This window comes from Pristis pectinata, chromosome 16 (genome assembly GCF_009764475.1).
Source record: "Pristis pectinata isolate sPriPec2 chromosome 16, sPriPec2.1.pri, whole genome shotgun sequence".
Taxonomy (NCBI): Eukaryota; Metazoa; Chordata; class Chondrichthyes; order Rhinopristiformes; family Pristidae; genus Pristis; species Pristis pectinata.
This window is the reverse complement of record NC_067420.1, coordinates 34,684,712-34,706,842: the sequence shown is the minus strand read 5'-3', so window position 1 is coordinate 34,706,842 and position 22,131 is coordinate 34,684,712. Positions and strand designations below refer to the sequence as shown.

Below are 22,131 nucleotides of genomic sequence, written 5' to 3'. Positions count from 1 at the left end.
AAAGCCTGTTCTTCAGTCAGTGGGGTTTTGCTGGAATTGCAGAGATTGAATTTTGACTGTTAGCCACCCTGCTTCTGATAATGATCCTGCTTTTATGGTGTACCTTTCACGAACATGTTGAAAGTTAACGACTCATCATTGCAACCCATTGTAGTACTTGGGCACAGTAAGATCCCAGAATGGGAAAATGACCATTATAATCTGCTTTTGTGAGGCCAGCTGAGGGATAAATATTGGCCAGATGCAGATGGACCTGCTCTTCAAGTATTGCCACATGATCTACCTGCTTCATCTAGATGTTATCTGATAGACAGGGACTTGTGAAACTGCTCAGTGCTATATTTGAATGTTAGCATAGTTATTTCTTCTCTTTGGATGGAGAGTTCCAAATAGAATATTTCCTGCCATTTCATCCTCACCCATCTCATACATTCAGTACAATGCATCGTCTCAATTTCAGATTTGCAGGAGGAACAAACAAGCAGAGTAATTATAGCAGTGGAGAGGAAACAAGATAATGGAGGGATTTCACATTCTTTTAATAAATACAAACTTCTAATTACTTTTAAGATTTAGATTATCATCCAGTCAGATATTTCCTTTCAATCACATGCAGTAGCTTAACTGCAGTTCATATCTTGCATACATGCAGTTATTGCTGTGAAGATGTAATAGTGAAGACTCTACAAAGCAACCTGATTTAGATCAAACAAAGCCATTTAGGAACTTAAGAATAACAATATTATAAATTTTAGAATGACAATGACATGGATTCTTGTCAAAATGCTGTAACTAGAACTGCAATTCAAGTTGCTAATAATCCAGATCAGTCCTTAAGCACATTTAGTGCAGATCTGTTTTATGTTAAAAATGGCACCAGAAACAATACCCAAATCCCACATTTCCAGTAAGACCCATTTTCTCTGCCCAAGATACTCTTTGATCATGGTTTTCATCCAACATCTTAAATGTTCTCATGGCTCAGCGTCAATTTTGTTTGATAAAGATCTTCCAAATCCCTTGGATTGTTTTGCTACATTGTAAGTGCTATACAAGTGCAAGTTATTGTTGTTCATTCACTGCTAATGAACAAATTCATTCAGTCATTAGAGACTGCCTGCAATAAGAAACTGCAAAGCCTTTGGATGGCATGATAACATTCAACCACAAGAGAGAAAGGTTCCACGTTATTTTCAACTGCAGACATAATAATTGAGGGCATCAGTTCTAAAAAAAAACTTCCATTTGAACATTTGATCTAGGGTCAATGGACAATGTCAGAACTTCCATCAGTTGTTACATATCGCTAAGCAATAGACTATATCCAACTGCAAAGTAAGTTTAATGAAATGTAATGTGTATATCTATACAGATCCAGTTTGTGTGCTGTGTACTGTATATGCTAGGTAATTCTTCACTTCAAAAATTAAACTCTTTCTCCAAATCAATTCAGTACATGTCTGCAAAGAAAATACTGCACCCCCAGAACATTTAAAAAAATCAAAATGAAGAACAATCACTAAAATATTACAGATGAGGCAACAAGTTTATTTTCAAATTACAGAAAAAGTGGTTTTTATAACAGATTCAAAATGTATTTTCAACTTGCAAGACACTGCTGCCAAACATACATTTACAGAGAGCTTGGCATTTGAAGATATGTTTGGAGTAGCAACTAAAAAACACAATACTGTGTTCTACAACCCAGAACTAAATATAACAAATGTCAAACCATGTAGAATTAAATAAAAGTCACCTTGAACTATGTTGTTTTACCAGTGGAGGATAAAAAAGCCCTCACTTCACTGGTCATAAATTTGTCTGAACACAAAAATAGATGTGTCGGGAACAAGCTGTTACAGTTACATTGATTCACAAAATGTATTAGAAAAACAAATTAACATTTACATGACTGAGTTTAGAAAAGCTTCTGACATTCGGGACTATTCTCATTTTAACTATAACCATCTAAGTGGTTATGTTTTATTTCATAATAAAATTTAAGCTGCTGTTTACCCATAGCCTCCCTTTTTATTTCCAAAAGGGACAATTAAATTTATATATACTTGTAAGAAAATAGGCTGGAAAATAGCTGCTCTTTGAGATATCCCATTGGAGTTTTAGTATTTCCTCAAGGATAAGATCAATATTCTGTTCAAGTCTTCTCATCCTGTCAGTCACACAGGATGTCCTGTCTCCTTAAAGCACTAACAAAGTGCAGCAGTAATCATATTTTTTCCAGTCTACAGAGAAAATACAACTAAAGCCAACATGCAAATACTCCAACCATCAATAAGGGCATGTTTCCCATAGATAGTCCTTTGTCAGAGCTGGGATTGAACAATAGTTTGAAAACATTGCTGTTACTAGCAGGATATAAATGTTGTCCTCAACTCCAATCACAAGAGCTTGAGAAAAACCAACAGTAGTTTTACTTCCCTGTATGTCGATTGTACATGCAACATTCACAGCAGCGGGCAGGATGAAAGAAACATGGACTGTGCTCCAATGTGGGCACCAACACATTGTGTTAATTGGTATGAAATAGTGGGATTTATCTCAAACTTTGTTTTAGGAAACAATTCATGGAATTGTTCATAGAATTTTACAAGAACAATGCAGCTTCCTATTTTTATAGAAAGACAAAACAGGTAAATTTATTCTACTCAGTGGTATTCCACTCAGTGGCAATGTACAAGTGTTTGAATACAGTATTTTTTGTACAAATGACAAAGATGGTGATTCAATATAGATGGAGTATGCACAAATTTACTTTATTTGCATTTGTTTTTTGTGTACATACATAATATGGCACATGGTCAACGAGTTCTGAATGCAGAATGTGTTACGATTAAGTCTAGATGCAGTGATTCAATACAAATGAGTCAGTATAGGCTTGTACATAAGGCGATTTAGTATGTACATGTGGTGATTTGTTACAATAACTGGACAACTGAGTGTATGCATGCTCATTTGGTTTAATGCACACAAACACAAATGTTTAGTATGTATGAATGTGAAGGATTTTGCAAAAGACAAAACAGGTACTTACACAAGCCTTCATTTATCAGCTGTTTTGAGAACCTTAGTTTTTTTAATAATTTGAGAATTGACCAAGCTTATCAGAGCATATAGTAGAAGCTGATCAAATTAATCAGTGATACCTTCCCATTACACAGCTTTATCATAAAGTGGGGATCAGTATGACGTATCTTTCAAAGAGGCACAAAACCTGGAGGTTCCATCAGCCACAAGCTCAACTACCCCCAAAAAACAAAATCCTGCAAAGAATCTTTTAGTTAAGACATGTCAAAGAAGCCTAAAATAAGGAGTTGCTGAAAGGGGTTGCTCCCCCCCACCCCCAAACAAGAATGTCTTGCGAGAAAGGGCTTTTTAAAAAACATTTAATTGATTCTTAGGAGGAAACATAATGGGACAAGACAAACTGCAAATGAAGCATGTTTTGGGGAAAATAATCTGCTTTAGAATAACTCTCAACTCTGTCATGTAAAATAATATTGGTGACAATTGTCATTAGATACAAGCTAGTTCCAGATCTGACATCTTAGAACAGTAAAACACTTTTTTCTTTGATTAAAATAAACAATTTTTAAAAAATACTATTAAAACATGAGAAGGTATAAGTTTGTTTTTGTTTGAGATGAAAGAATCAACAGTGCCGACATAGTGGTTATACTTTGATGCCTTGTCGTATTAAGACTACAGAAGTAGACAACATTTGTCATGTTAAGGCACAGTCCCCATCATGCATCTAATCGGCAAAGCACTATGCTGACAAGCTTAAAGTGACTAAAATGATCAAGAATACACAACACAGATAAGAATGGACTGTGTTGCTCAATTAACGTTAACCCCCCCCCCCCCACCCAGAATTATAGTTTGCTGAGTTACATTGTTGATGCAACATGGTAGTTTCTGGATGGTTATTCTTTACAACTCAAATCAAGGACCCTTGTATAAAGAACTTATGAGGGGAATCTTCAGGGATGAAAGTCAAACACAATCCAGACTGTTTCCCTTAAATTATAAAAGTATAACCAGACAATTCACAAAATGTTAGGGTATTTTTAGTGGCAGCATTTATCAATTCTGTAAAAACATCCTATGGTGCCCCAATGGGCAGCAGAGCCCCAGATGAGTTGCAGTGCTCTGCAGCAAAAGAAATTACATGTTTAATTAGAGACATCTGTACCGATGAAATGGCCATTACTCAATGATATAACATTGTATCCTTAAGGTCAAAGTATCTTTAGTGTAACACAGGAGACTGTTACACAGTAAATGGTGGGTGAGGCAGAGTTCTCATTTTGATGCTGAGGGAAATACAGTACACAGAAATCTGTTACATTTCATGCTTGAATGTGTGCGAACAGTTTGTTCGGGTCTGGGACGTTTCTGCAATCCCTCAAATATAAATAGCACAAAAAACTCATTTGTTGTCACGGAGCGCAGGGTGGGGGGAGGGAATGAGTCTGATGAAGAAACAAAATGAGAGATGGCCTAGTCTCCAGCTAACAAGACAATCTTCTGCACGACTCTGAACACATTGTTAGGGCAAACGCAAAAAATTTGTGTCTGTTGCACTGGTAACATGGTCCATGACAGCCTTTGGTACATGCATCCAATTGGCTGAATTCTCTCATCCCATTTACCACAGCCACCTTCCCATCTTTTAGATCCATCTAAAACTGAAAGCACAAATAAAAACTGCATATCAGAGTAGAGCTTTAACATTTGAAAACTTGGAAAGCAGCTCTGTTTAGGACACCATTTCTTACTTCATAAGACTATAAACATAAGAGCCTTTCATAAGGGATTAGTCATCAATTTCTCTGCTCAACTCTGATTGCAAAAAAAAATGAAGTTTTGTGGTTTAGATGAGATTATCACAGTTTTCTTTCTTTTAGAAATCTCTCATTTTAAAATCCAACTTCATGAAGCTTTTGCTTTCCTTGCACGTGGCGACGTTCCACCTTCTGTCTTCACTGTTCCATTAGATGCATTCGCTGCAAAAGCATTGGAAAACAAAATTGTTAAGAATACAAAAGTTATCCGCTTAAAAAAAGTCAACATAAATTTGGGTGGTGGTGTGTCTCTTACTTATAATTCCCACCAATTCATGGCATATTGAGATTGCATACATAATCATGTTTAGAGAAGGGCTGAAATCCTGCCACACTGTTGTTATTATTACTATTGTTATTATTAGAACTTCCCCTTTATTTAATTGCATAGTTGAGATGACCTGATGAACATAGAAATTTTCCCCAGTGACAAACTGGAAGTCATGCTACACCCCTATTTAAATCAACCCAGAGTCTTCAGGTTGTCATTTTACTTAATCAAAACATATGCTTAAAATATTAAATCTGTACAAATGGTATGGAAGTATTGTTTCCCATTAGAGAGCATCAATGAACTTGCAAAAATACTACTTAATAATAGATTGATATTTTAAAACAAAATATTACTATGAAAAGGCTGTGAATTAACAGAGATATCATTCACTAGAAATCTTTTGAATTTAGCAGCGAATAATCAGGAATTCCAAATCCACAATATTATCAAGCTGAAATCAACTGATGCGAATTTAAATTGACATGTTCCCTCTATTTTTCAAACTTTACTTCATGAGCGACTACTTGTAAGAATAGCAACTAATTGTTTGAATGGGCTCTCCTTGCATCTTGACTTCCTATCCAGCGTAAATCTTTGTGTATTAGAAGTTCATTGTGATGTTGAAATCACATCACTAAACAGAGTTTTAAGGCAGAACTGCAGAATTTATTTCATATGTCATTATATCTGCAAAAGGGAACAGTTGAGTAGTTGCAAGAACCAACTGAAAAATGCTGTATTCACTTGTGCCTTGAATAAAAGAGCAAATGGAAAGCAAGTAATTAGAGAAAGGTTTAAACTATACACTTGTAACAGAGAAGTTGTTCATACAAGCCAATTAACAAGTTTGGTCATTTTCATTTATATTTCAGATCTTTCATGGTATTAATGTACTCAAAATAAAGCAGATAATATGCTGTTGTAGAAAATCAGATGTTACAAAATGCTTTACTCTGATAAAGTGCAGCTATATATTAAGGCCATAATTTTTTTGGCTACCAAGGAAATTATGGATAATGAATGCAGTGCATAAGGATGGCTTTGAGCTGTACCAGCCATGAATTTGAATGGTGGAACAGGCTTGACAGACCCCATACTCTGTACACATCTCAGAGTTACGTGAACTTTTAATTAAAGCTATATATCTTACTATATATGTTGCAAAGCACCAAAGCGTACACAGGATCCTGCGGCTTGAGACCTTTTACATCACTTATGCAAACAGTTCACACCTACATAAGATCCTGGAGAAGTTCTCCCCATAATGGCTAGGACATCTGAACAAATTACAAGGGGATGCTCAAGGAAATTTTTATTCCCATTTGGCTAATTATGAAGATACCACTTTTAGAAATTTCATCAAATAAGTCAATCTGAGCCTAAAGTCTTGTTTTTTTTTCCAATGTTGATCCAACCCAATCCCAACATGGACTTGGCTTAGGTCATCAACCTCAACCAAGTGGACTAGAGTGTGTAGGGGTTGAGGAACTGAGTATTTGACTTTAACATACAGTAAATATGCAAAGTGCATTCAGTCCAAGAGGCGTGGAGGCTTTAACTGTGAAGCGGGTTACCACAGTGAACAATAAACCCTCGTGTTTCCCCACCACCCACCCCCCACCCCCAATCCTGCATTTATTGCTATGAAAACACACCCAAACCCAGGCCTCCCTTCCCTTGGGAAAGGGCGCAGAACAGGTCCCTTGGTTCAGCAGACTGGGTTTTTAATCTGCCACTTCGCATTTGGTCAGTTACCCACCCATCACCTCCATATATTGGGGTCAGCTGTGATGGCTCCTGCTGCCAGGCTTGGTCTCTAGGTCTGGATTTGTGACCAAGTGCCATCATATGTCACCATCGACCCCTTCATACACAGACAAACACTCAGCTAACTTCCCCTAAACCTTAATATGCCAATGGGTATATTCTCTACTGTCACACTGAAGAGTGCCAGATATTTCTTTATTTATTAAGAGTCAGCCATCCTGATCTGATCAGAACCTGAGCACGAATAACTTTTTCAATATCTGATCCAAACCAAAAACATATAATCAGGTTCCTTCAGGCTTGGGTTGGGAAGCCAGGCTCAAATTCCACTTACCTTTGTAGATTTTTTTTTCCCTCTCCAAAAGCTAACTCTCAGAACAAGTTGTTCCCCAGTTCACATTTTGCTACAGAAATAGTTGTAAAAAGCCTGGTGTGTGCTATCTGGTACACATCAACACATATGGTTTCTAGAGTATTTTAACATATTGACCTGAATTTCCATGGGATATTCAGGAAAAAAGTTATTGAGGCTTTTCCTAGGATTACTTCCAATGAAATTATAGCATTACATTTACAGAAATGTTGGGATTTGTATGAGTGAAAAAAACATACAGCTAGTGACCTATGCTTATAATTTAATAAGACATTGAGAATTTATTTTGTTTACAAGGTTCAATTATAAAATAAGAACATAAACAATAGATGCAGGAATAGGCCATTTGGTGATTAAACCTGATCTTCCTCAAATCCACTTTCCCTGCATTATCAGTATACTTTGATTCTCTGAGGTAGTAGGAGGTTACAGCGACATAGAGGTTACTGAATTATAATCCAGAATCCTGGATTGATGATACAAGGAAATGAGTTCAAAACCCAGCAGAGCAGCACTGATCTATGTGATACAGTACCAGTCATGGCCTAAGATATGTATCACATAGCTGTACGTTTTTTTTTCCAGTCATATAAATCTCGACATTCCTGTAAACGGTATTCCTATCTTGTACTGTTTCCTAGGATTATTCATAGGAAAAAACTTAATGAATAACAGGATTTCCTGAAGATCATAGAATTATAGAGAGATACAGAAAAAGACCTTTTGGCCCAATGGGTCTGCGCCATCAACAACCCATTTACATTAATGGTACATTGATCATATTTTGTTTTATTCTCCCCACATTCTCAACTCCTCCTGGATTCTACTGTTAACCTACACACCATGGGTGACTCACAGTGGCCAATTAACCCACCAACTTGCAAGTCTTTGGGATGTGGGAAGAAAGTGGAGCACCCAGGGGAAATCCATACTGTCCCAGGGAGAATGTGCCAACTCCACACAGACAGCACCTGAGGTCAGGATTGAACCTGGGTCTCTGGTGCTGTGAGGCAGCAGCTCTACCAGCTACACCAATGAAAATTCAAGTCACCTACATGAAAATACTTAAGAAACCAAATGTTGATGCCTGTCACTATCACATGCCAGGCTATACACAATTACTCCCAATCTTGGATTTCTATCTGTTAATTAATTCTCAGTATGTGTTTATCTACTAGCCCATCTCAGGAAAACTAATTTTATGAAATAATCTCTTTTTTTGAATCCTTCACACAAGAAATTAAGTAATGAAAGTTTCTTATTTTAATACTTACACTTGTTGTATTCCTTTTTTGATGGTTTGTTCTTGGTATTAGCTACTTTCTTTTTAGGGATCTGATTCTGAGCGTGTTCCCTCCACTTCTTCAGCTGGAAGTTAATAAACTTCCACATCATCCATGCTTGAGTTAGACAAATTGCTGCTAAGCAACTAATCCTGCTCAAACAAAGACACCCATAGGTTAGTGAACCACTTGATTATTCAAAGTAAAAATCGCACATGGAATTTAGAAGGCAGTGCCATTGGCTGATTATAACACATGAAATTATAACAACTATCTTTATATAGCAATAAAACTATCTTTATATAGCAATTGGAAATAAAATTCCAATAAAGAATTTTAAAAATTTAAAACTTAAGCTTTGTAATAGGTTGCTTGTAAATGTAATACAGGCCAAACACAGCTCTCTGCATGCTGATTTTCTAATTGTATTTCTGTTCTCATTTGCCCTTGCAACAAATTCTTCTGAGGAAAAGTAAATTTGAGGACAAGCAACACTAGAGAGTGATCATTCAGATTTTAGTGGCCAGTTACAGGTTAGCATGGGAAGAGTCTTAGAAATTAGTCTTCTACCTTCCATAGTATATATGTTACTGTGTTATATACTGTATTATCTTTACAGTATATGGTAAAGAGGCAGAGAAAGTGCAATGTTTCTGTAAAATAATACCTGTCATAGAAATTAGATCCTATATGAAAAACAGAACTAAAATCAATACCTCTAAATCATCCGAAATAAAATGGTACTGACAAAATTACTGCTGCTTTGCATACACTAAAATAAAGCTTGCATTTTTACAAGGGCAAGCAACACCAAAATTTGTCAAAATCTGTCTAATACTTTCTCACAGATTAATGAATTATCCCACCACAGTTACTGTTAGCGAATCAACACCAATTAATGTGCACATAGAAAGATCCCAGAAGCAGAAATGATCACTGATGATCACTTAGTTGAAGCATGACATTTAGAAAACTCATTCTATGAATACCACATGATATGGGTAGTCACATGAACGAACATTTATTCTATGGCACGACTCAAGACCATCTAAACTAACACTTTTTTTTCTATTACTTACCCCACAACACAATGCTCTCTCACAGCGGGGTCTTGCACAAACAAACTAAGTTTTCAATCAGCTTGTCAATTCATGGCATGTTTAAACACAAAGAAATAAACCAGTATTCATCCTTTTTAAAAAAATGAGAGTATTTTAAGTCTTACTTCAAAAATAATATTAAATTAGGTAGTCTGGACATTCTTTTGTAGATCTATTAGTACAAAAAAATAACCTAACCTAATGGAATTTATATGGGAACTCAGACACCAGAAATTTCATTGAGGAAGCCATTTGGCTCAACTGGTCTGCATTGGTATTTTTTGCTCCAAGTGGTTCCATCTACCCAGCTTCATCTAACCTCTCAATATATTCTCTTATTTGTTCCTCCCTTCAACACTACCTACCTTCCTCCTAAACCTAACTATGCTATTGGCTTTAAATTACTTCATGTGGTCCACATTCTAACTGCTCTTTTGGTTTTTTTTAAAGTGAGGTATCAAAAACATCATGGAAGTTCTTTAGACTACAGATGCTGGAAATCTGGAGCAACACACAAAAAACTGGAGGAACTCAGCGGGTCAGGCAGCATCTATGGAGGGAAATGGATAGTCAACATTTCAGGTTGAGACCTTTCATCAGGACTCATGTGGAAGTTCTTGAAACAGCTATAGGTAAAAATGCAGGAGCAAAATGTGCTTGAATTATTTCAAATTGATATGGCAGCCAGAGCAATGTCAAGTATCCCATCAGGCTTTGTGAGGATACTCTGCTGCCTGGGAAGAAATGTTGGAAACCACAGAACAAAGAGGCACAGTGAAGGAATGTTATAAACACCTGGTTGGTCTCAGTTGAAAACATAGCTGAGTCAGCTTTAGAATCCTGTGGACTATCCCATTGTAAACATCCCACTATGAGCTATCCGGAATACAGAACAAGCAGATAGGGATGTTTGGGACCTGACATCTTGTGGAAAAGTACTATTTGATAGATTACAAATCTCAAATAAACACTGATAATTTAGGTACCAAATGGTTAAAATAACTATAGGATGGCACCAACAGCAATTTGAAGTAGCTAAGCAAACACATGCTCGTATGCATTAGGATTGGAATTAAGACAATAAAGAACTAAGCAAAGTATGGGAGGTATGTGAAGAAATGTATAAAAAGGTGCTTTACAAGATGACCAGCAGCAGTAACTCTGGAGACCAACCACTGAAGATGACCGAGTCACAGGCTCAGAGAAGAACTCGCCAAGTTCGAAGCCTAGCCAGGTTCATCATGAGTGGGTAATATCTGAATACAGGCAGTGGGTTTTGGAAGTCATGAAAGTAAACTGAAGAGTTGTACAAGTAACTAAAAGTGTCGCAAAACTAAAAAGTTGGAGTCTTGTTTGAAACTATATAGTGAATCTTTGAGTTGTTTGAATCAATCATGATTAATAAAGAAGTATAGTTACTAGGCAAAAGGCATTGTCTGGTGTGTTTTATCATGTGGTGTATTTAATTTGCAACACCAAGGATCTGTGTGCAAAGTTTCACTTGGGATTCTCTCAAATTCCAACCATTTTGACAGTTCTGTCACCAAGGCATTTTAAAAAAAGTTACCGCAAAACTCGAACTAGTATTAAAAGATGATTAATATACTTACATTTCCAAATAAATGACAGTAAATGTATTGTAGATAGTAAATTAATATTGCATCATAACACATTAGAAGAGGTTGAACACTGGTAATGAAATTAAGACAAATAGTAACATGCAATAAAGGTTATATTGCATAATTATCACCATCAGACTGTCCTGCATATTATTCCCAGAAAAAGGCTCTTGGTTATTTTGTAAAGATGATCTCGATGAATCTTTAGGTAATATTGAGAAGCAAAAAACTGTAGGAGAAATCTGAAATAAAAACTGTAAATGTGAGAAATACTCAGCAGGCCAGGCAACATCTTAGGGCAGAGAAACCAAGTTAACGTTTTACGTTGGTGACCTTTCATCAAAAACAGAAAAGTTAGAGGAAGAGGGATAGAAAGAAAAATGGTCTTGTCTGCGAAAGACCAAGAGAGACCAAGTGATACAACTCGCAGAGAAGCCAGCAGAGAGAGTGAAGGCTTGCTAATCACAGCTATTCTGTCTGGAGTTGCAAAGAGATGAATCAAACCATCTGAGGGGGAAAAAAACACTAACTTTGAGATATACAAAGCAGTGCAGATATTGCAAGTCAGTCATAAAAACAGAAATGCAGTGGATCTTCAGCAAGTTGCGCAGCATGTGCGAAGGGGGAAAATAAAACATTTAACATTATAGGTTGATGACTCTCCATCAGAACTGGCCAATTCTGGTACAAACTGGCAAAGCTAGTTATACGAAATTGTTGAATTCAACTTTCAAATCCTGTGACCTGTAATGTGCCCAGTTTGGCCTTTGTTGGAAAAACTTAAGCAGCCAAAGACAGGAGGTTAGAGTTGAAACAGGATGGCAAATAAAGTGGATGGAAAAAATGGAAACTTGGGTTACTAAACAATGTTCTACAAAACAGTCATTGAATGTTTGGTTTCTCCAACAGAGACATTGAGCACTGTATACAGTATACTAAATTGGAAGAGGTACAAGCAAATCGCTGCTTCACCTGAAAGGATTATTTGGTTCCTTGATGGTAGGAAGGGAAGAGGTAAAAGATCAGGTGTTACATCTCCTGCAATTGAATAGGAAGGTGCCTTGAGTAGAGGAATAGTATTAGTGGACAGGGAAGAGTAAATTGAGTTGGTTCCTTTGAAATGCTGAAGGGGGAGGGAATGTATCTGGAAGCAAGACATGGAAAGTGGCTGAAATTACAGAGAAGGCATTGAATGTGGAGGCTGGTAGGTTGGAAACAGAGACCAAGTTATCAACCTGTAATGTGACCATATTTCTCTCCACAGATGCTGCCTGACCTGCTCAGTATCCCCAGCATTTTCTGTCTTGTGGCAGAAATAGCATCAAAAATGTCATTTAAAAACAGATCTCCACACAAGCTTAAGACAATTGATGATACCAGCAAGCTCTGATTGTGTATTGTGTCCACTGCTTTACTTAGAAAATATAATTGAAAGATTCAGAATTAACTAAACCTATTTACATTAGAGAAATTAAGACATGATATGGTGATAGTACATTTATTTTAATCCTGGTTTATGTTTACTAGACAGTGAACTATGAAATAACCAGGCACTGCCTAAAATAGGATTTACAGAAGAAAACAGGAGAATTGATGACACCAAAATACGGGACCAGAAGCAATGCCTGGGGTAGAAGGAGTAAGACTTTCAGAAGTTGCAAGGTCACTAGTCAGAGAAAACTGGACTTATTAGAATCAAGCCAAGTTTTCAAATTTTCTTTATTGGTAACATATGCTAGTATACCTCAATTGAAATTTAGGTGTAAAATTTCTCAAGCACAGATTCTTCAAAGTAAAGGAGAAAATTTAATGCAGGGTCACCTGGGATGCCCTTTTACATCAGCCATCATTTATTGTTACTCCAGCAAGTGATACTAATAAAGGGCCAATGGTCAACGTGGCTAGAGACAATGCAAATCACCAGGACATGAACAAAAGTGGAGAAAATGTGTCCTGAAAAGAAAATCAAAACGTAATTGAGCCCTATATAAATATCCTTAATCCACAAATTGTGAACTAGAGTAATTCCTGTCCGTGCCTTTTATGTTAAAACATCTCAAGTATATATTCACTCTAACAATAGGTGCAACTGTTCTTCAAATATTGGACTACACTTTAATAACATACCTCACAGTCAGTGTGTTGAAATTTCCATTTGCTACTGAAAAGTCTTGATTCTCTGCTCTCGCCAGGCCAAAGCCAAAAGTGAGGACAGACAGAGTCAAAGTGAGAAGGCGAGCCATTACAAAAAGCAGAGCCCACAGAGTGAAGCTGGGAAGAAAAGAAAAAAAAATAAACTGATTTGTGAACCTTAACTTTATTGACAAAAAGCATGAAGATACTCATTTCCCAAAGCAAAATGTTGCAGATCCTCGAAACCTGGAGTAAAAACAGAAAATGCTGAAAATATTCAACAAGTCAGTTGGCATCTATGGAGAATGGAAGGTCATCCTAAAATTTCATTTTGTTTAAAGTCAGTGACCTGAAACGTGAACCATTTTTCCCTCCACAGATGCTACCTGACTTGCTGAATGCTTCCAGAATTTTCTCTGATGATAGTGATACAATTTATTTTCTGGTGTTCATTCAACATCTTGTTACGCTAAATTTATTCCAGTGATCACCCGTTTTATGACGCATTCCAACTGAATGACATAATGTTGTAACATACCATATCTTTTTGTCTTAGCTCAATCAATCTGTGACAAAGCATTTTATGCTCCAGGAGCCATAAAGATTTTTCTTAAATTGGCTACCCCTTCATTTTGCGACTATCTTAAATTGATGATAGCTTTAGACTGACTTCCCAATCAGAGAAAATGGCACTTCTCAATTCACCCTATTAAAGCCCACTATAACAATTCAGAGCATGAATGATATCTTTCCACGTGAAACAATGATTTATTTCTATTTCTATCAATTTAATGAACTATACATTTTCTTTAGATGTAGCCTCATTATACCAAGGAGTCCAAATGCAGATTGGGTGAGTGCATTTTGAAACCCAACCTCCATACAACCCATAACCCTAACCCTGAGCTTCCAGTCACTCATCACTTCAATTCTGACCTTCCTGCTCTTGACCTCCAATAATGTTCCATTAATGATCAAAGATGCTTGAGGAACAACACATAATATTTCAATTAGGCAATTTATAGCCTTCCACACTCAATATGAGGAGCTTCAGAATTACAGTTAATAATCGTTAGCGGCCTTTACTTAGAGATCTGGCATGAGATAACATCTCTGCTCTTCTTTTTACACTTCTTCCAGATCAAACCTTAATTCCTTCACTAATTCTATTGCCTTGTACCATCATTCCTTATGTTGATTTATCTCTCTTACAATTACCTTATCACAGAACTTCCTCCATTCTCTACTTCAGAAAATATTTAACTTTTCCAGTTTGGATGAAAGGCCATTAACCTAAAACATTAAGCGTTTCTCTGTCTACTTGCCGGTGTCTCCCGACTTTCCGTGTATTTCCAGCTTTGCTGATTTTTATTACATAATACTTAAGAGACAATACCTAAAATTTGGAGCCAATCTTTGTTAGTTTTCTCACTTAATTTTTCCAACATTGTCAGTACATTAAAGTCTGTTTCCTGCCTTCTCCATTAAAATATCCTATTTATTTCAACTAGTTGTTCTTCTACTCCAAGTACTCTTGCTCTCCTGCTCTCGCAAAAGCCTAGAGCTTCCCTCCAATGTACTGAATTAAGGCAAGGTCACTCAAAATAGCCACAGTTTACGTCAGAAGATGGACAGGATTTCCGTCTAGAAAAGATATTGATTGAACTTAATCCTGCCCTCAGCACTTACTGACTGCTGTGCAGCAAAATGCAACAAAACGCAAACAAACTTTCTCGTCCCCAGCCGTAGAGCGCTGCAGATTATACCAACAGTGCTGCCCTGACCTAGGTCAGTTAATCTGGATTGAAGATAGGTGTTACTCATTTTCCAACTGGATAAAGTTGCTGAGTAATGGTCCCAAATAGATTAAAAACTGCTTGTATTCCAAAACTGTTCGACAAATCCTAAAAGAGTTCACAAATCACTCTTACCCTTTTTGCTTGTTTTCATCGCTGAAGTAAAATAGTCGTGATGCATGAAACAAAAGCTCTACCAGGTAATGTGGCACCAAGAGAATCAAGCCCAGTCTGTGGAGGCTGTTACAAAAACAAAGCACAAATAAAACTCATCTTAAATGAAGATTCTGTACATTTTTAAATAACATACTAGAATGTTTCATTCTAAAGAAAATACCCACCTTGAAATAGCCACATCAGTGGAGTTCATTAAAATAGCTATCGCACGCATCAAGAGTCTATTTAAACTTGAAGCTATCACAGGGACAAAACATGCACCACAATTTATTTTCATATCGGACAGTGAACTTTGACATTACTACACACAAGGAATACATGAAAGGAGGGGCAGGGATGGTGAAAGCAGTGCATTAACTACTAACCTGAAGCAATAAAGTAACTCCTCTGTATACTATGAAGCAAAACCACAGATCCCAGTAAACAGTTTGTTTAAAACTATCATTTCCTCTGTTCCACCAATCTTAACACTAGCTTCCAAGGGGATTCAATTCCAATGGGTAACTTTCCAGAAGCACCCTCTGATATATTAACCAAAACAGCTATTATTATAAGCTTGAACAACCATTGTGGGCAGACTACGTGACTGAATTACAAGCCAAATGTTGTCTGTACCCAACATCAACTTACATACACCTTCCAGCAGAAGGCATTAGATAATGTACAAGATCAATAACCTTGGCCTATTTTCCCTGCCTGCCTCATGCACTAAGGCTAAGGCTATCTCCCATCAGTGAATATAAATGCAAAATACTGCAGATACTGGAAATCTGAAATCAAAACAGAGAATGATAGAAATACTCAGCAGTACAGGAAGCATCTGTGGAGACAGAAACAGATTTAATTGTCCTGACTTTACTGATACAAACCTATTGCCCATGTTCCTCATTCCCTTGAACCTAGCTGAAAACAGAAGTGTTTGTCCAAAGATTTGATCAACAAGGCCCTGAGCAGTGGCAGGGATTCAGACAATGTAAAGATAAACAGTATGTGGGTAGGCCAGAAAAAATCTGGTCATGAAACACTTCTGGAAGTCTTTGATAGTGAGCACAGGCCCACCCCTAGATTTGCTATCTGTCAAAGCTTTTCACTAGCCATTAAACATTTAAATTATTCAATTCATTAAACATATAAAACATCAAATTATAATTAAAAAATAGACAAACCACAATAATAAAAAATAACTCACCTTATTTTCCCCCTGTCCTCCATGCAGCTCATAGTCTACATTATAATAAATGAGTTATTGGATCCTGTGCCAGGTCTAGCCTGGTACATAGCTGATTCCTCAGACTAAACTCTGGGAATCTCCGCAAGATTCTCCCCATGTGGAATCCAGCAACAGAGAGTAAGCTCCAGACTGCATTTTCAGCTCAGTCCCAAAACTTACACGTACTTAAAAGTGAGTCAGAGTTTTACATCAAGGCTTTTCAGTCCAACCTGTCCATGGTCATCAAGGCACCTTCCTAAGCTAGTCCCATTTGCCTGCATTTGGCTCATATTCCTCTAAACTTTCCTATCTGTATACTTGATCAAATGTCTTTTAAACAATATAATTGTACATGCCGCTACCACTTCCTCTGTCAGCTCGTCCATATACCCAATACCCTGTGTGAAAACTTGCCCCTCAGGTCTCCTTAAGTATTTCCCATCTCCTTAAATCTATGCCCTTTAGTTTTAGACTCATGTTTTTATAAACCTCCATAAGGTCACCCCTCAGTCTCCTTCACTCCAGGAGAAACAGTCCCAGCCTATCCAGTCTCTTCTTATAACTCAAGCCCTCCAGTCCCAGCAATATCCTTGTGAATCTTTAGCTTAATCACATCCTTCCTATAGAATGACAACCAGAACTGCGCACAATATTCCAGGTGTGGTCTCACCAATGTACGGCTGTAACATGACGTCCCAACTCTTGTACTCAGTGCCCCATCCAATGAAGGCAAGCGTGCCATACGGCTTCTTCACCACCTTGTCTACCTGTATCTCCACTTTTAGGCAACGGTCTCTCTCTGTTCTACAACACTCCTCAAGGCCCTGTCATTCACTGTGTATGTACTGCCTTGGGTGTATCTTCCCAAAATTCATCACTTCATACTTGTCAGAGTTAAATTCCATCTGCCATTCCTTTGCCAGCATCTCCTCTTTTGTAATGTTGGTAATTTAAAAAATTTTTTAAAAATTTTATTTACAGCGTGGTAACAGGCCCTTCTGGCCCAGCGAGTCCGTGCCGCCCATTTTTTTTAAAAACCCAATTAACCTACCCGTACGTCTTTGCAATGTGGGAGGAAACCAGAGCACCCAGAGGAAACCCACGCAGACACGGGAAAACGTACAAACTCCTTACAGACAGCGACGGGAATCGAACCCAGGTCGCTGGCACTTTAACAGCGTCGCGCTAACTGCTATGCTACCGTGCTGCCGTATTTCAGGACATCACAGTGGTAGCAGTTCCACACTTCACAGCAAAACCTGGACCATTGTTTCAGGCTGATGACCAATGAACTGATTTTACATCTGAAGATCATAAATCTGAAATATTAACTTTGTTTCTATTAAGATATGCTGCTTGACTGAGTATTTCTCACATTTTCTGTTTTAGTTTTGCTATTGTTAATGGTTTAATTGCTTACAGAACTTCTGAAATCATTTGCTTTGAAACAATTAAATGCTTCACATGCGATGTACAAATCCAGTATTTTTACGAAGTATTTATGATTTTTTTCCCAGATACTTATACATGCTGAAAAACCTTGTTACACAACAATGCTTTTATCATCACCTTTCACCCTGCTCTATAATGTTATTTAATCTCTCCTACCCACCACCCTATTATAGACCTGAGTTTTCCATCCCTCCAATCTTTTCTCTGCAACTTAAAGATTTAATTTCAAATTTTAAGTTGTAATGAAATGTCATCAACCTGAAACATAAGCTGTTCCTCTCTTCAAAGATGCTGCCTTATTTGCTCAATATTTGTGGCATTTTCTGTTTTATTGATTTCCAGCATCTGCAATATTTTGCTTTTGGATTTTTATTTGCAACATACTTGCTAACTAATTTGATACTGATTTATTATATTCAAAGAAAATATGTTGTGTAGAAACTTTATTCTGTATTTTAATAAAATGCTTGAAAAAGATTAATGCAAAATGTTTAAAAAGTTTATGAGGTACAACCAATGGATGAACTACATCAGAGCACTAAATTTGCTTATACTTTTAAAGTGACACTAAAGGGGAAAGAAAAGTTATTTAAGAACAAGTAAATTTTCCAAAATTCCAAGTTCATCAAAATTATTTGTTTAAATTTAATCATTAAGGTGAGGAAAACTTGAAATGTGAGTTTAGACTGCAATGTTACCTAAAAGATGTTCACCCCAATAAAGTACAATGGAATTTTTATCATTTACATTCATTTCATCTACAAGAGTTATTAGAACTGCAATATGCGCAGGCCCTCTAGAAGATGAGAGCAATAGCTTTTCAGAATAGGCTGACTGCGTACCACTTCTTTTGAAATCTTTTAGTTTGTTATATTCTCTAGCAGTCAAAAGATTTGAAAAGAAAAGAATGCAAGGAGAACAATGTGCAAAAGGGAGCAAGGGGCTAATAGCAACAGTTAGAAGAGATCAGTAGAGAAAAGGGATGCAGGAGGTGTGTACTGATCAACAGGTAGCTTTCCTGACATTATGTTTCTTTTCAAAAGAACTTTTGCAACCTTGAAAAGAGCTCAATACAGATCTAAAAAGAAACAGAATGCAAGGTGGATCAAACATTTTTTTTGTTCAAGGGAATCTCGATTACCCACCATTTTCCAAAACAAAATGGAGTGAAGGAAACAGAGCAGAGATTATTTTTGCATTTTTGGCAGATAATCAAAGTTCCACTATACAAAAATAAATCCAAATTGTGATCTAAATTTAAAATAATTCTGCACCAGACACATGGTTAAAAACTTACGTTAATATATAGGCACCAGTGATTTGGAATATGTAAAGGCAAATGTAGTACAGCTGTCGAGCGATATCCTCCTGTAAGATTTAACAATTTGAAACAAATGAGGAACAGAACTTAAAAAAGTTGTAAAGACACAATGAGCATCATGAAGCAGGGTTGCAGATTTGTTCTACAAGTCCCCAGATTTGATACTGTTCACAATGCCAGAAAATAATACTGAGGGGAAACTAGGTGCTTCCCTAGAGGGAGGGAGAAGTCAGGAGTATCGCTTCAACCATTGTTGCACATCTTTGCAGAAAAGTTGAAGAACTAAAAGAGGTTTTAAAACAGACTGCTCAGTTGTTTGCCCACCTGCTTTCTTACTGGAGGAATGGCAAGGGAGGACTTCAAGGAACATGAAAATAAAAAACATAATTTAGCAGGAAAATAAATGATACACAATGATGCAAAAAAAAAGAGTCCACACATCATTTCCTTGCATTCAAAACCAATCTCCTTAAAATAGTTAAAATTTAAAAGGCAATTTCAGCCATAATTTGCAACCTAATCCAGAAGCATTCTGGAATTTGTTCAGATCATGTACAACTCCTCTAAAATGGAAGTAATAATTCATTATTTACACCTCTTCATGGTTTGTTTATTCAGCTGAATATCTCTGCTCAAAGAATAAAATTCTGACAAACACATTAATTTACTTTAAATTTACCATGGAAAGCATTTATTAGTAAACTGTATCTTGTTCATGTTCAAAAATAGCAAATTTATAAGGAAATTAATTTGAATCCCATATCCTTTCTTGTTCTTTAATCAACTGAGCAGCTGGTAGACGTGCACAGTAACCTTTGTGCTCAAGAATCTCTAAACCAGGCTACTGAAAAATTAAAATAGGCAGCTTCAGTTTCCTGGACACAGTACACTTTTTCACTCTCTACAGCCATATTCCACTTAAACAAATTCTGAGCTTAGGTAGAAAAGTCCAGGATTCTCAATTGCACAGGAACACTGGAAAACTAACTAGTTATATCGACACAACTTGTTAACATAAAGCTCTGGTAAGCTGCTTGTTCAGCAAGGAGTATTCTACCCACAACAGTACTGGCATGCGATGTTATCAGGAGGCAGTTGGGAAAATCACATCCCAGAAGGCAGGTCTATAGCTATAATTCTAATTATTGAACCAGGCTTTTTTTTAAATTATGAACAATACCCTTGTAGCACTTCAGATTTAACTGGTTCAAGTAATGGATTAACTAACCTGCCACAAAAGATCCACTCAATTATACTGAATAGCATGCCATCCTGAAGTCTCCTAAACCTCATTCACCTATCCCATGTGCATAGTCACTAACTGATCATTTGTGAATCAACATGAATATGTCTGATTCCTGTAGAGATAAATGATTAGCAGAATCTGTACAATAAGCATGAGTAATTACTGAGTATTCAAGTTTGCTGTCGCCAAGAGGTATGCAACATATCCAACATAAGTGCAGAACCATCAGATAAAAAAGTTGAACTTCACAACAACTTAGATACATTGAGCAAGAATAAATTAATATCCATCTAATTGTTTCCTGCGGTTGCTGAGCTGATCCCCAGTTTCCTCACCATCTTTACCTCAGCTTTTGTTAATCAGTTTTATAAACCAAACAAATTAATTTCACCCTTTGGCATCAGAATGAAGCTGGTTGAAAGGAATATTGTGTGAACACACTTACTTGACACATCACACATGCCCTAAAGGAAGATGAAGTTACTAGGAATAAATAATCACCTGGTGTACAGAAGGAATAGCCTTGGGAAAGGAGATAGCAGAGTAAAAAAAAAGCCCTAAATGAACCACAATAATGATAAAGGAGCAGTCACAACATTGATAGTTATTTGTTTTTTTTAAAAATATATTTGCAGTTTTACAAGATTTATGGAGAAAGGAAAAACTTACAAACTGGCAGGAAAGGGAGTAGTGGAATTTGCATTCCATTAAAGATATTTCTTTAATATTAAAGTTAGCATCAATGGTGGGTTGAATCAGACACTGAAACACTGCCCAACAAGAGGAAGCTGTGTCTTAAATAAAACATCCTCAGCCAGTCAATTTTTATTTCCAAATAAGGCCCTTTTCTCATTCTATATTAAGTAAACAAAAGTTGCAAATTCTGTTGATGCATTTAGTTTGAAATATTAAAAAATATTAATGGCGCAAAATAATATCAGCATATAATCACCTTTCTAACTTTCTGAAAATAGAGCTCTGGTAACGCATGGAGCCAATAGGCGATCTGGCAAATGTAGAAAAATTTCACCTGAAAGCTGAACCAAACAATATACTGTAAGTACAAACCACAAGTTATATTAATACCCAAGCATGTTACAGTTTCTGCAAAACAAAATTAAAGCTGAACACTGTCCATCACTTAAGTAGCTAACAACATTTGTGCCACTTATCAGTTGTGTCTGAACTTTGACCAGTCCTTGCTGCGATGTAGCCATGGCCTTCTTCATTATCTGAGATGTTGCCAATGGAACAGACCAATGTGTTTTCAAAAACAAACATCCCCACTTCTGATCTTATGATGGCGTAAGAGCCAAATAAAGCAAATAACCATATAGTAAACTATTACATAAATATAACTATATTAATAGATCCTTTGTGTATTTAAATTGGAAACTGTAGCAGCCAAGACATCATTGCAAAACTAGATCCTTGACCAAGACCACAGCGAAACCTTGAATATCGTAAACACATCTTTTGAGATATTTTCTCCACTTCAAGATCAGCACAGTGGCG

The 22,131-nt window shown here is 36.7% G+C and overlaps 1 protein-coding gene across 2 annotated transcripts in view; it reads right to left on the bottom strand.

Annotated features, from left to right (window-relative positions):
* Nucleotides 1–1,527: 1,527 nt before the first annotated feature.
* Nucleotides 1,528–22,131, bottom strand: part of LOC127578698 (translocating chain-associated membrane protein 1-like 1) — a 109,848-nt gene continuing 89,244 nt past the window's right edge. For both annotated transcript variants that reach the window (XM_052031004.1, XM_052031003.1), the window contains 6 exons: nucleotides 21,569–21,653; nucleotides 19,347–19,417; nucleotides 15,346–15,450; nucleotides 13,409–13,552; nucleotides 8,554–8,714; nucleotides 1,528–5,027 (listed from right to left, as the gene is read on the bottom strand). In XM_052031004.1, the coding sequence (XP_051886964.1) occupies nucleotides 4,954–5,027; nucleotides 8,554–8,714; nucleotides 13,409–13,552; nucleotides 15,346–15,450; nucleotides 19,347–19,417; nucleotides 21,569–21,653 (640 nt within the window). In that variant the 3' untranslated portion in view covers nucleotides 1,528–4,953. The remainder of the gene's footprint in view (nucleotides 5,028–8,553; nucleotides 8,715–13,408; nucleotides 13,553–15,345; nucleotides 15,451–19,346; nucleotides 19,418–21,568; nucleotides 21,654–22,131) is intronic.